Raw genomic sequence first — 13,295 nt, forward strand, 5'->3', positions numbered from 1 at the left:
AGCATTTTGTTCTCTCATTCATCTGTTCTCCTCTGGACAAAATGACAAGACGAAAAAAATCATCTCAGCAAAAAGAACAACAGGTAGTACCGTCTGCCAGGGACCTACTCAATACGGACATTAGTACGATGTCGGACCTAGAGTTCAGAATCATGACTTTAAAGATACTAGCTGGGCTTGAAGAAAGCGTGGAAGTTATTAGAGAAACCCTTTCTGGAGAAATAAAAGAACTAAAATCTAACCAAGTCGAAATCAAAAAGGCTATTGATGAGGTGCAATCAAAAATGGGGGCACTAACTGCTAGGATAAATGAGGCAGAAGAGAGAATCAGTGATATAGAAGACCAAATGATGGAAAATAAAGAGGCTGAGAAAAAGAGAGAGAAACAACTACAGGATCACGAGGGCAGAATTCGAGAGATAAGTGATACGATAAGACGAAACAACATTAGAATAATTGGGATCCCAGAAGAAGAAACAGAGAGAGGAGCAGAACGTATATTGGAGCAAATAATAGCAGAGAACTTCCCTAATGTGAGGAAGGAAACAGGCATCAAAATCCAGGAGGCACAGAGAACCCCTCTCAAAATCAATAATAATAGGTCAACACCCCGACTCTAATAGTAAAACTTACGAGTCTCAGCGACAAAGAGAAAATCCTGAAAGCAGCTCGGGGGAAGACATATGTAACCTACAATGGTAAAAATATTAGATTGGCAACAGACCTATCCACAGAGACCTGGCAGGCCAGAAAGGACTGGCAAGATATCTTCAGAGCACTAAACGAGAAAAATATGCAGCCAAGAATACTATATCCAGCTAGGCTATCACTGAAAATAGAAGGAGAGATAAAAAGCTTCCAGAACAAACAAAAACTAAAGGAATTTGCAAACACGAAACCAGCCCTCCAAGAAATATTGAAAGGGGTCCTCTAAGCAAAGAGAGAGCCTAAAAGCAGCAAAGATCAGAAAGGAACATAGACAACATACAGTAACAGTCACCTTACAGGCAATACAGTAGCACTAAATTCATACCTTTCAATAGTTACCCTGAATGTAAATGGGCTCAATGCCTCAATCAAAAGACACAGGCTATCAGATTGGATTAAAAAACAAGACCCATCCATATGCTGTTTGCAGGAGACTCATTTTAGACCCAAAGACACCCCCAGATTGAAAGTGAGGGGGTGGAAAACCATTTACCATGCTAATGGACACCAAAAGAAAGCTGGGGTGGCAATCCTTATATCAGACAAACTAGATTTTAAAACAAAGACTGTAATAAGAGATGAGGAAGGACACTATATCCTACTTAAAAGGTCTATCCAACAAGAAGATCTAACAATTGTAAATATCTATGCCCCTAACATGGGAGCAGCCAGTTATATAAGGCAATTAATAACAAAAGCAAAGAAACACATTGACAACAATACAATAATAATGGGGGACTTGAACACCCCCCTGACTGAAATGGACAGATCATCTAAGCAAAAGATCAACAAGGAAATAAAGACTTTCAATGACACACTGGACCAAATGGACTTCACAGACATATTCAGAACATCCTATCGCAAAGCAACGGAATACACATTCTTCTCTAGTGCCCATGGAACATTCTCCAGAATTGATCACATCCTAGGTCACAAATCAGGTCTCAACCGGTACCAAAAGTTTGGGATCATTCCCTGCATATTTTCAGACCACAATGCTTTGAAACTAGAACTCAATCACAAGAGGAAAATCGGAAAGAACTCAAATACATGGAGGCTAAGGAGCATCCTACTAAAGAATGAATGGGTCAACCAGGAAATTAAAGAAGAATTAAAAAAATTCATGGAAACCAATGAAAATGAAAACACAACTGTCCAAAATCTTTGGGATACAGCAAAGGCAGTCCTGAGAGGAAAGTATATAGCAATACAAGCCTTTCTCAAGAAACAAGAAAGGTCTCAAATACACAACCTAACCCTACACCTAAAGGAGCTGGAGAAAGAACAGCAAATAAAGCCTAAACCCAGCAGGAGAAGAGAAATAATAAATTACAGAGCAGAAATCAATGAACTAGAAACCAAAATCACAGTAGAACAGATCAAGGAAACTAGGAGCTAGTTCTTTCAAAGAATTAACAAGATAAACCCCTGGCCCGACTTATGAAAAAGAAAAGAGAAGTGACCCAAATCAACAAAATCATGAATGAAAGAGGAGAGATCACAACCAACACCAAAGAAATACAAACAATTATAAGAACATAGTATGAGCAACTCTATGCCAGCAAATTAGATAACCTGGAAGAAATGGGGGCATTCCTAGAGATGTATCAACTACCAAAATTGAACCAGGAAGAAATAGAGAAACTGAACAGACCTAGAACCACTAAGGAAATTGAAGCAGTCATCAAAAATCTCCCAAGAAACAAAAGCCCAGGGCCAGATGGCTTCCCAGGGGAATTCTATCAGGCATTTAAAGAAGAATTAATACCTGTTCTCCTGAAACTGTTCCAAAAAATAGAAATGGAAGGAAAACTTCCAAATTCATTTTTTGAGGCCACCATTACCTTGATCCCAAAACCAGACAAAGACCCCATCAAAAAGGAGAATTACAGACCAATATCCTTGATGAACATGGATGCAAAAATTCTCACCAAAATACTAGCCAATAGGATCCAACAGTACATTAAAAGGATTATTCACCATGACCAAGTGGGATTTATCCCTGGGCTGCAAGGCTGGTTCAACATCCGCAAATCAATCAATGTGATACAATACATTAACAAAAGAAAGAACAAGAATCATATGATCCTCTCAATAGATGCAAAAAAAGCATTTGACAAAGTACAGCATCCTTTCTTGATCAAAACTCTTCAGAGTATAGGGATAGAGGGTACATACGTTAATATCATAAAAGCCATCTATGAAAAACCTACAGCGAATATTCTTGATGGGGAAAAACTGAGAGCTGTATGTGGAAAACCCAAAAGACTCCACCCCAAAACTGCTAGAACTCATACAGGAATTCAGTCAAGTAGCAGGCTATAAAATCAATGCACAGAAATCAGTGGCATTCCTATACACCAACAAGACAGAAGAGAGACAAATCAAGGAGTCAATCCCATTCACAATTGCACCCAAAACCATAAGATACCTAGGAATAAATTTAACCAAAGAGGCAAAGGATCTGTACTCAGAAAAGTATAAAACACTCAGGAAAGAAATTGAAGAAGACACAAAGACACAAAGAAATGGAAAAACGTTCCATGCTCATGGATTGGAAGAACCAACATTGTGAAGATGTCAATGCTACCTAGAGCAATCTACACATTCAATGCAATCCCCGTCAAAATACCATCCACTGTTTTCAAAGAAATGGAACAAATAATCCTAAAATTTGTATGGAACCAGAAGAGACCCTGAATAGCCAGAGGAATATTGAAAAAGAAAAGCAAAGCTGGCGACATCACAATTCCGGACTTCCAGCTCTATTCCAAAGCTGTCATCATCAAGAGAGTATGGTACTGGCACAAAAACAGACACATAGATCAATGGAACAGAATCGAGAGCCCAGAAATGGACCCTCAACTCTATGGTCAACTAATCTTTGACAAAGTAGGAAAGAATGTCCAATGGAAAAAAGACAGTCTCTTCAACAAATGGTGTTGGGAAAATTGGACAGCCACATGCAGAAGAATGAAACTGGACCATTTCCTTACACCACACACAGAAATAGACTCCAAATGGTTGAAAGACCTAAACGTGAGACAGGAGTCCATCAAAATCCTAAAGGAGAACACAGGCAGCAACCTCTTCGACCTCAGCCGCAATATCTTCTTCCTAGAAACTTTGCTAAAGGCACGGGAAGCCAGGGCAAAAATGAACTATTGGGATTTCATCAAGATAAAAATCTTTTGCACAGCAAAAGAAACAGTCCACAAAACCAGAAGACAACCGACAGAATGGGAGAAAGTATTTGCAAATGACATATCAGATAAAGGGCTAGTATCCAAAATCTATAAAGAACTTAACAAACTCAACACCCAAAGAACAAATAATCCAATCAAGAAATGGGCAGAAGACATGAACACATTTTTCCAAAGAAGACATCCAAATGGCCAACAGGCACATGAAAAAGTGCTCCACATTGCTCGGCATCAGGGAAATCCAAATCAAAACCTCAATGAGATACCACCTCACACCAGTCAGAATGGCTAAAATTAACAAGTCAGGGAACGACAGATGTTGGCGGGGATGTGGAGAAAGGGGAACCCTCCTACACTGTTGGTGGGAATGCAAGCTGGTGCAACCCCTCTGGAAAACAGTATGGAGGTTCCTCAAACAGTTGAAATTAGAGCTACCATTCGATCCAGCAATTGCACTACTGGGTATTTACCCCAAAGATACAAATGTAGGGACCCGAAGGGGTACTTGCACCCCAATGTTTATAGCAGCAATGTCCACAATAGCCAAACTGTGGAATGAGCCAAGATGTCCATCGACAGATGAATGGATAAAGAAGAGGTGGTATATATACACAAGGGACTATTAGGCAGCCATCCAACGGAATGAGATCTTGCCATTTGCAACGACGTGGATGGAACTGCAGGGTGTTATGCTGAGTGAAATTAGTCAATCAGAGAAAGACATGTATCATATTACCTCACTGATATGAGGAATTCTTAATCTCAGGAACAAACTGAGTGTTACTGGCGTGGTTGGGGGTGGGAGGGATGGGGTGGCTGGGTGATAGACATTGGGGAGGGTATGTGCTATGGTGAGCGCTGTGAGTTGTGCAAGACTGTTGAATCACAGATCTGTACTTCTGAAAGAAATAACACAACATGGTTTAAGAAAAAAGAAAAAGAAGAAGACAGCAGGAGAGGAAGAATAAAGGGGAGTAAGTCAGAGGGGGAGACGAACCACGAGAGACGATGGACTCTGAAAAATAAACTGAGGGTTCCAGAGGGGAGGAGGGTAGGGGGATGGTTTAGCCTGGTGATGGGTATTAAAGAGGGCACATTCTGCATGGAGCACTGGGTGTTATGAACAAACAATGAATCATGGAATACTACATCAAAAACAAATGATGTAATATATGGTGATTAACATAACAATAAATTTAAAAAAAAAAAGAAGAAGAATACTTGCCCAGAAGGATGGCCTTCTTGGATGGTGGACACAGATCACACAGGAAACACTGGACAGCCAGAGAGGCCTCTATGCAACCACAGTGCCATAGTCATGCTCCTCGTGAAGAAACGCCTCCATGTAGAACATCTCCCCCATCCTCTGTTTCCTCCTACAAATTATAAGTAGAACCTGTGCAGGCTTTGCCATGTGCTGGCCTAGCTGTTTTCTCCACACTGTAGCTCTCCTGGTTTTCTGTGTATTTGGTGAGTACTTGTGTCAGAATGATTACCTATAATGGAAGAGCTAACACTTGGCATCACCTTTGATCCATCAGTACACAAATGTATGAAGTAGAAAGTAGGGACCCTCCACAATCTCTCCCCCCACCAAGATAACCAATGTTCGGAGTGTTTTCTCTTGTGAAGGAACAGTGCACCTAGAGACGGATCAATATCATACATGAGAAAACACACACATAAATAAGATCCAGTGCCTGGCACTTAGAAGTTTCGATAAATTTTTGTTGAAAGAAGGTATGTACACATTGAATAAATACATAGGTTGTAGAGTTCAATATATATCTGTTGAATTAGTGAATCTGTATTTCTTAAAATAGATTTGTGTATAATTTTAATAAGGTGAATAATTTACATGTCCTGTTTTGTAACTCGCTCTTTTTGCATCCTAGTGGCTCATGACTGTCTTCCTATTGGCATATATAGGTCTGCCTCATTATGTTCTCCCTGGCATGGAAATTCCATTTCACTTAATGTATTCAGTACCGACGGTCCTTTAGATAGCTGCATTTTTTTATGGTTTTCTAGTAAACAGTGTTGTAGAAAGCACAGGTACACGTCCATATTTGCAGGAATTGCTGGTTCAAGGAATTGTCCCTTATGAATTCTAATAGCTACTGCCAAACTGTTCTTCAAGACCCTCTTTAGTAAATTGTATTTTCATGAGAGTAGACGAGGATTCTTTCCCTACACCTTCACTGACAGTGGCTGTTACCATTAAAACAAAAATTTCTGCCTATCTTGCAAACCTATTTAAAATCTTTAGAATAACTTTGAATGTGCTACGGAGTTGGAGTATCCTTCCTTCCTTTTATTGGCCTGCAGGATTCCTTTGTAAAGTCCATTGGGAATGTGTCAGTGGCATTGTTTCATTTTCTTTTCAATTGCTAGGAATCCTTTAGAACATAAAGATACATTCTTTGATAAAAGTCCCTCATCAGTGTTTTTTGGGCAGATTTTTTTGTTAGTTGTTTGCTTGCTTTTGAACTCTGTGTTTGTTTCTCATGTAGGCACATTTTCTGGTCCTTTGCTTTTAGTTTTTGATCTTGCCAGCATACCGAGAAAGGAGAATTTGAATAAAAATAAGGGAAATACAAATGTGAGTGAAGGCTTGACAAAAGTGATAGGTGATCATAAAAGTGGCACAAATTTCATTGAAACATTACCTTCCTTCATCAAACCTATGAGGCTGTGATTGTAAGATTCACTACTGCTTCTTTATCATTAGGAAACACAAAGTGCTGGCAAGTTAAACTGGTGTTTCTTGACTATTTGATGTATCCTGATTTCATGAATGTTAAAGTGAAAAAAAATACGCATTTTTGAATTGACACTTTTTTTTAAGCTGAACTATGCATGGGGAGGAAAACTCAAAGTATATAGATGGGCACCCGGTGAAAAGTAAGTTAGAAGGAGTAAATCAGCTTCTCTTACTCCCCTGTTTAAATCTTCCCACTGTTTGGGATCCACACGGTTAAGCATTCCTCCGTCTGCCTCCTGATTTTACTTTTGACTACAGTAACTCTGATCTGGCTGTCCTGAGCAGAACACTGTCCTGCTGTTGCCTGACTGTCATCTTCGGATCTTCCACTTCCTTCTACCATGGAACTCTTTTCCCCTAATTTTGCCTGCCAGGCTCCTTCTGATCACCTCTGTCTCAGCTTAGCTACTGCCTCCTCTGAGAAGCCCTCCATGACCAGCAGGTGAAAGACTGAACACTATCCCTCCCACTCTTTTTTTTTAATCACCTTTTATTTGCTTCTTAGCACTTAATACTCTGATATTCTCTTAATTCTTCCTTTCTTTAATAATTCATTGGCTCTCTCCCTCCTCTGCGGGGGTAAGCCTTATGAGAGGCAGCAACCTGTCTCTTGTTCATCACTGTGTCCCCAACACCTAGAACAATGCCTGGCATGCCAAGATTGTTGGTTAAATATATATGCACCTGAATGGTCAAATGAACGAATGTGTTGGTGTTTTTGTAGTACATCTCAACTCTTTTTTTTTTTGATCAGGGATAGAATAACTCACTCCAAGCACACTTTTTAGTAGCATGTACGCTATTTGCAAGAAGGTGCACAGGTATTTGGGAATCATTATTTGATCTCATAATAGGGCAGACAAGTGCCTTCGTAGTCTTTATATTCCTTTTCTGACTTGGGCATTGTGGCACCTGGGGCTCCAACTTCGGGTTTCCCTGCATGTCTGATATCTAGCAGGTTCCTAGGAGGTACATCTTTTAGCTTATGGTGTGTGGCCCAGTGTATTTGAGTCAGCTGAATGGGGTTATCAGCATCATGAGAGTTTTCAGACACTATGGTTTAGCCTCTTTCCCTTTTTCTACTGTGACCTCTCAGAGCTGAGAGAACCTGAGCTATTAGCAACAATATAGAATGGCTGTTGGATGTTCCAGTTCCTTCCATGGTTTGTACCTTTGAGGAAGCTGAGCAAGAAATGCTTCGGGTAAACAACCAAGCAGTTTCCTTTTTTTAAAAAAATTACAATCCATTTTTGGGGCTCAGTCGTTAAGTGTCTGCCTTCAGCTCAGGTCATGATCCCAGGGTCCTGGGATCGAGCCCCATATTGGGCTCTCTGCTCCACAGGGAAGCTTGCTTCTCCCTCTCCTACTCCCCCTGCTTGTGTTCCCTCTCTCGCTGTGTCTCTCTCTGTCAAATAAATAAATAAAATCTTTAAAAAGAAAATTACAATCCATTTTTTAAACTTTTAATTGACAACATTTTTAGGCATACATAAAAATAAATCAGTGAACCTCCATGTGCCCAACATCTAACTTTAACTATGACCAACTTCATCTGTACCAGTGGTTCTAAAAGTTAGTCCTAAACCAGGGGCATCAACACGGCCTAAGCACTTGTTAGAAATACAGGTTTCTAACTTTTAAAAGAATTTGAAAAAATTTCTACTTTTGAAAGATCTGCTGAATCAGAAACTCAGGGAGTGGAGCCCATCAGTCTGTGTTTTAACAAATCCTTCAGGTGATTCTGATGGCTGCCAAAGCTTGAGAACCAGTATAAAAACCATTCCATCCAATCTCTGCTGGAGTATTTTAAAGCAAATGTTATCATTTTATTTGTAAATACTTAAGTATAGAGACAATTTTCCTTTAAACACAGTATCTCACAGATTGGCACAACATTTAGAGAGCAGCCAGCCAATCGGTACCATTATTTACATAGGCTTACCCTTTGACCTCCTAATTCCACTCATAGAGACCTATTTGACAGGTGCTTCATGATGTCTATATAAAGATGTTCATTACAGTGCCTCAGATGGAGAAAACTTGGCAATACCACATGCCCGATAGTGAGAGATTGGTTGAGTAAGTTGTTTTATCCACTCATGGAATTCTAGGAAATCATTACAGCGAAGGATGTCATTGATATTACTGTTAAATAGGAAAAGCAGTTTCTGAAAGAATTGGCCCTGTTTGCTTTTTTCTGTGTGAGGTGTGTGTGTATGTTTGTGTGAGAATGTGTTTATGTTGTATATATGAGTTTAAGCACATAGAAAAAAGGCCCAGGATGTTCTACACTCAAATACTAATAGTTATCTCTGGAAGGTATGATTTTAGTTCATTTCTCCCCTCTTCATTCCTGATATTTTTTTCCCCCACAACAGAGGATGTATTTTTATAATGGAGAAAAACAATAAGTTTACTTTAATTTTGAAAGAACTATACCCATTGAAATTATAATCTCTTGGTTAATTTCTGTTAAAATGATAATCTCTTCTTGGATTTGCAGATGGACACCTGTTAGATTCAAAGAGATATGCCATTATTGGAGCAGATCTCCGAGATTTACCTGAACTGGAAGAGAAACTAAAGAAATGTAACATGAATCCACAGTGAGATTTTTTTTTTAACCTCTTCTGCATTTGTGACTTCTTGCTAATATGAAATAAGGCCAGTTAAAATTGCAGCAGTATACCTGTGTCCCATTTTTTATTCTGAACTGTTTATCATTTCATTGCTACTGAGAGTGGTGTTCTGAAGTATTTTTAGAAGCGAAGTTTCTCAAGCTTGTTTTCACATCAGAATCACATGTATTGCTTTTGTGACATACTGATGCCTAACATCATAAAGTTTGAGAAAAGATAATTATATGCATAGAAACGTATAATTGCGATATATAAAGGATTAGTATGCAGAATAGATAAAGATAAGCTACTATTAAAAAAAAAAGTAAGTCCCATATGAAAACAGGCAAAAGGGAGATGACAAAGTAGCTCAAAGAAATTGAATATCATATGAAAAAGGTATTGAACCTCATTGGTGATGAGATGGAACTCTATTTTAATCGAACCAAGTTGGCAAAAATGTAAAAGTCTGACATTATCAAGTGTCGGCAAGGTTATGTGAGAATGAGAATGGTCGTGCGCCATTGGTGCAAGTGAATTATGAGGAACAATCTGTAAGTATCTACTAAAATTGCAAGCATGTGTACCATGTGATTTAGTAGTTCGTTCCACTTTTGGATGTGTGTACTCCGAGAAAGTCTGTGTGCCTGTACAAGGAGGGTGTTCATTATAGGCACTGTTTTTAGTAGCAGAAAATTGGAAACGTTCTAAATGTCCATCAGGAGAAGAATGAGTGAGCAACATGTAAAATGCATGACCTAGATCAGCATGGAGAGAGCTCAAAAACGTAATGTTGCATAAAAAAAAAAATCAAGTTGCAGAATAATACACATAGTGTGATACCAAATGTGTAAAATCAAACCCTCAAAATACAGTACTTCCATGTTCATATCTATGTATCACAGAAGCATTTTAAAAATGGACCAGAAGGGTTCACACCAAATTCTTGGGAGCAGGTACCTTTGGGAGCAGTGGAAGGGAGTGAGATGTGTGGTTTTAGCACACTGATTCTGGTCAAAATTAGATTGGAATTTAACAGTAGAGGGGGATAAAGACATGTCTACACAGCTTACTGTCAGTGAAGATGACACTTTCAACAATATTTTGGGTGAGTAACTCAAGAGAGAGGCTTGAGGGGAAGGTAGGGAAAACAGAAAGTTACTTTAAAAATAAATTGAAGGCAAAGAATCAGTGGCCAGTGATTAAAGAGAGTAGCTAGTAGGGAAATCACTGGTAGAGAAGAGGCCTTAGAGCCCACAGAGGCTAAGAGCCTTGGAGGGAAGGGAAAGCTGTTGTTCTTCTGAGAGGAGAGGAAGAGGGTGAGGACAGGTGCAAATACAGGTGAGCTTTGGGCGATGCAGGGGAGGAAGTGTAGGGAGTTGAAGCTTGACCTTCCGGATACATCTTTTGTTAAAGTGGTGATGGCTGTCATCTCTGCACTTTGAAGTTCTTGTTTACGTGTTTAGCCTAGAATCATAAACCAGGTTATCATCGTTGGGATTTGTATGTCCACCTTTGCAGATGTCAGGGATGGTGCTTACTGACCCAGTACTTACTGTCTGATTCTTTGTGTGTCTCACTGAGTGTTCAGAGAGCAAGGTCAATGCACTGTATGGAATATGCCTCTTTCTTCCTTTGGGGAATGCTTTAGATGGTTCCCAGATCGTAGCATGTAGGGTGTTCTTCTTTCAGCAGAAGGGAAGTCTCGACGTTCAAGGACACCACTGGTTTTCTTGGGGGCATGTTAGTGAGTGGTCAGTAGATTGCTTCAAGGTGACGCTGGTAAGCCTGGAGCCCTCTCAGAGTGAGGAGAGCCCGAGTGTTGGAATCTTATCCTGGATTCCAAGTGACCTCTCCTGCTTCCAAGTTATTTAATAGGGGCAGTTTTTTTCTTAAACAAACAACCCCCCCCCCCCCAGAAGCCTCTTTGAGCCTCAATTTCTTCATTTATGAACTGGGGTAAAAACTACTTCACAAAATGGTCCTGAAGATTAAGTTAAGTATGCTGTGAAAGCAGTTGAACAGAAATTGGCACATAGACTACAGTCTCCTTTAGATTACTATGGTCACCATGGTAACCAGCTGCCACCTATTGCCAGCATAGTAACCTGCTGTTGGAGCAAATCTGCTGAAAGATCAGGGAAATAATCAGTTATAAATCTTGATAGGGAAGTTTGCCTTGCTTTGGACATCTACAAAATGGATGAAGAGCAATGGCTAGAACAAGTATTAGAATTCCACATATAATTCTATGGGGCTTCATTTGTGCTCTGCATTTTCCTTTACTACTATCTTTGCTTTGCTTTGCTTTCACTTATATTTTGAAAAGTATTAATCCGATTTTTAATATTCCCAATGGCTACCTCTTAAAACTACACTGAAAAATGTTTAACTTTACATTTTCAAATAATTCGAATCTACAACAAAGTTGCAAAAATTGTACAAAAAATTCCCACATAGCCTTCTTCACGGGGCTTCCCCACTGTCTTAAGTAAAATTGGGTACCTTTTGCATTGAAAAGGTTTTGGGAGCTGTAGTTCTCTAATTATCAACCTATTAATTGAGGTTTTGGAACTTTTTCCCCACTCATTTACTTTTTCTAATAATTTATGTTGATATAATCTGGGGTTTTAAAACTTAGGTTATTGCTAATTTTAAAACAATTATTTTTTAAACAATTATTCTTTCTGATTTTCAACTTTGTTTGCAACTCAGACTTCATTGTCTTTCCTCTGGATTTAGTGCCCTCAGTTTCTTTATACCATGTTCCAGTTGGGTCCAGAGAGCATTTGGATATCTCTTCTTAAATAACTTGAGTTATATACCATTTCATTGTCCAAAAAAAAAGGAAATCCAGATGAACAGTAATGGTGGATAGTTGGTACTACGATCGGGTCAGAGCTGGCACTTACTGGTGGGGAGCCTTTCTGTCTAGTGATTGTGAATTCACACTCTGAGCCCAGCTGTACAGCTTCCATTCTGATGGTAACATATACCATGTTCTTTTCAACTACTTTCCTGGGTATTCGAGTTCAGACAATTTGTTTGTTTTGAGATCCCTCGCCAATAAACATGGACAGAAACAACCTACTTGCAGTGCCCCTGCGTGGCTCAGTCAGTTGAGCATCTGACTTTTGATTTCAGCTCAGGTCATGATCTCAGGGACATGGGATTGAGTCCCGTGGTGGGCTCTGCACTCAGCGGGGAGCCTACTTGAGATGCTCTCTCTCCCTCTGCCCCTCCCCCATCCCACGTGCACACATGCTTTCTCTAAAATAAGTAAATCTTAAAAAAAATTTTTTTTTTTAAAGTAACCCACTTGCTTTGTGAGAAAAATAGCAACCAGCCATGAGGAACAGCGATATTTAGGGGCAGAGAAAGAAAGAGGATACAGTGAAGGAGTCAGAGAAGGAGCAGTAAAAGAACCAGGAATAAACCAGCAGAGCTCATATAATTTGGGGCTGTCTGTGTTCCCTTTGAAGAATTAAGGCTTTTGGAGATTTCTCTAGGAGTTTATTGCTTTTCTTATTTCATAATTTGTTCATTACTTCGGGTCTTATCAATCAGAGTGCTTACTAACAAATGTAATTTCCTGAAAATTGTTCTTGTTGTTGTCAATTCTTGATGATAAAGATTTATATAAGAATTAGATTTGGTTAAATGAGTATCACTATTTCTGCATTGTATCTGTCAGTTTTTGATGTGTAACAAAATCTCTCCAAACTCAGTATGTGTGTGTGTGTGTGTGTGTGTGTGTGTGTGTGTGTGTGTGTGTGTGTGTGTACCAAACCTTCTTTATCCATTCATCTGTCGATGCGCATCTGGGCTCTTTCCAGTTTGGCCATTGTGGACATTGCTGCTATAAACATTGGGGTGCAGGTGCCCCTTTGTTGGATCATTATATTTGTATCTTTGGGGTAAATCCCTAGTAGTGCAGTTGCTGGGTTGTAGGGTAGCTCTACTTTCATCTTTTTGAGGAACCTCCATACTGTTTTCCAGAGT

General features: G+C 39.4%; 1 protein-coding gene across 2 annotated transcripts in view; it reads left to right on the top strand.

Moving 5' to 3' along the window:
* LCMT1 (leucine carboxyl methyltransferase 1) overlaps positions 1-13,295 on the top strand; it is a 65,746-nt gene that overhangs the window by 35,395 nt on the left and 17,056 nt on the right. For both annotated transcript variants that reach the window (XM_028110200.2, XM_088029055.1), the window contains exon 6: positions 9,179-9,281. In XM_028110200.2, the coding sequence (XP_027966001.1) occupies positions 9,179-9,281 (103 nt within the window). The remainder of the gene's footprint in view (positions 1-9,178; positions 9,282-13,295) is intronic.

The sequence above is a fragment of the Eumetopias jubatus genome, unplaced genomic scaffold (assembly GCF_037043125.1).
Source record: "Eumetopias jubatus isolate StellerSeaLion01/CBP00866 unplaced genomic scaffold, mEumJub1_p1.0 scaffold_12, whole genome shotgun sequence".
Classification (NCBI taxonomy): Eukaryota; Metazoa; Chordata; class Mammalia; order Carnivora; family Otariidae; genus Eumetopias; species Eumetopias jubatus.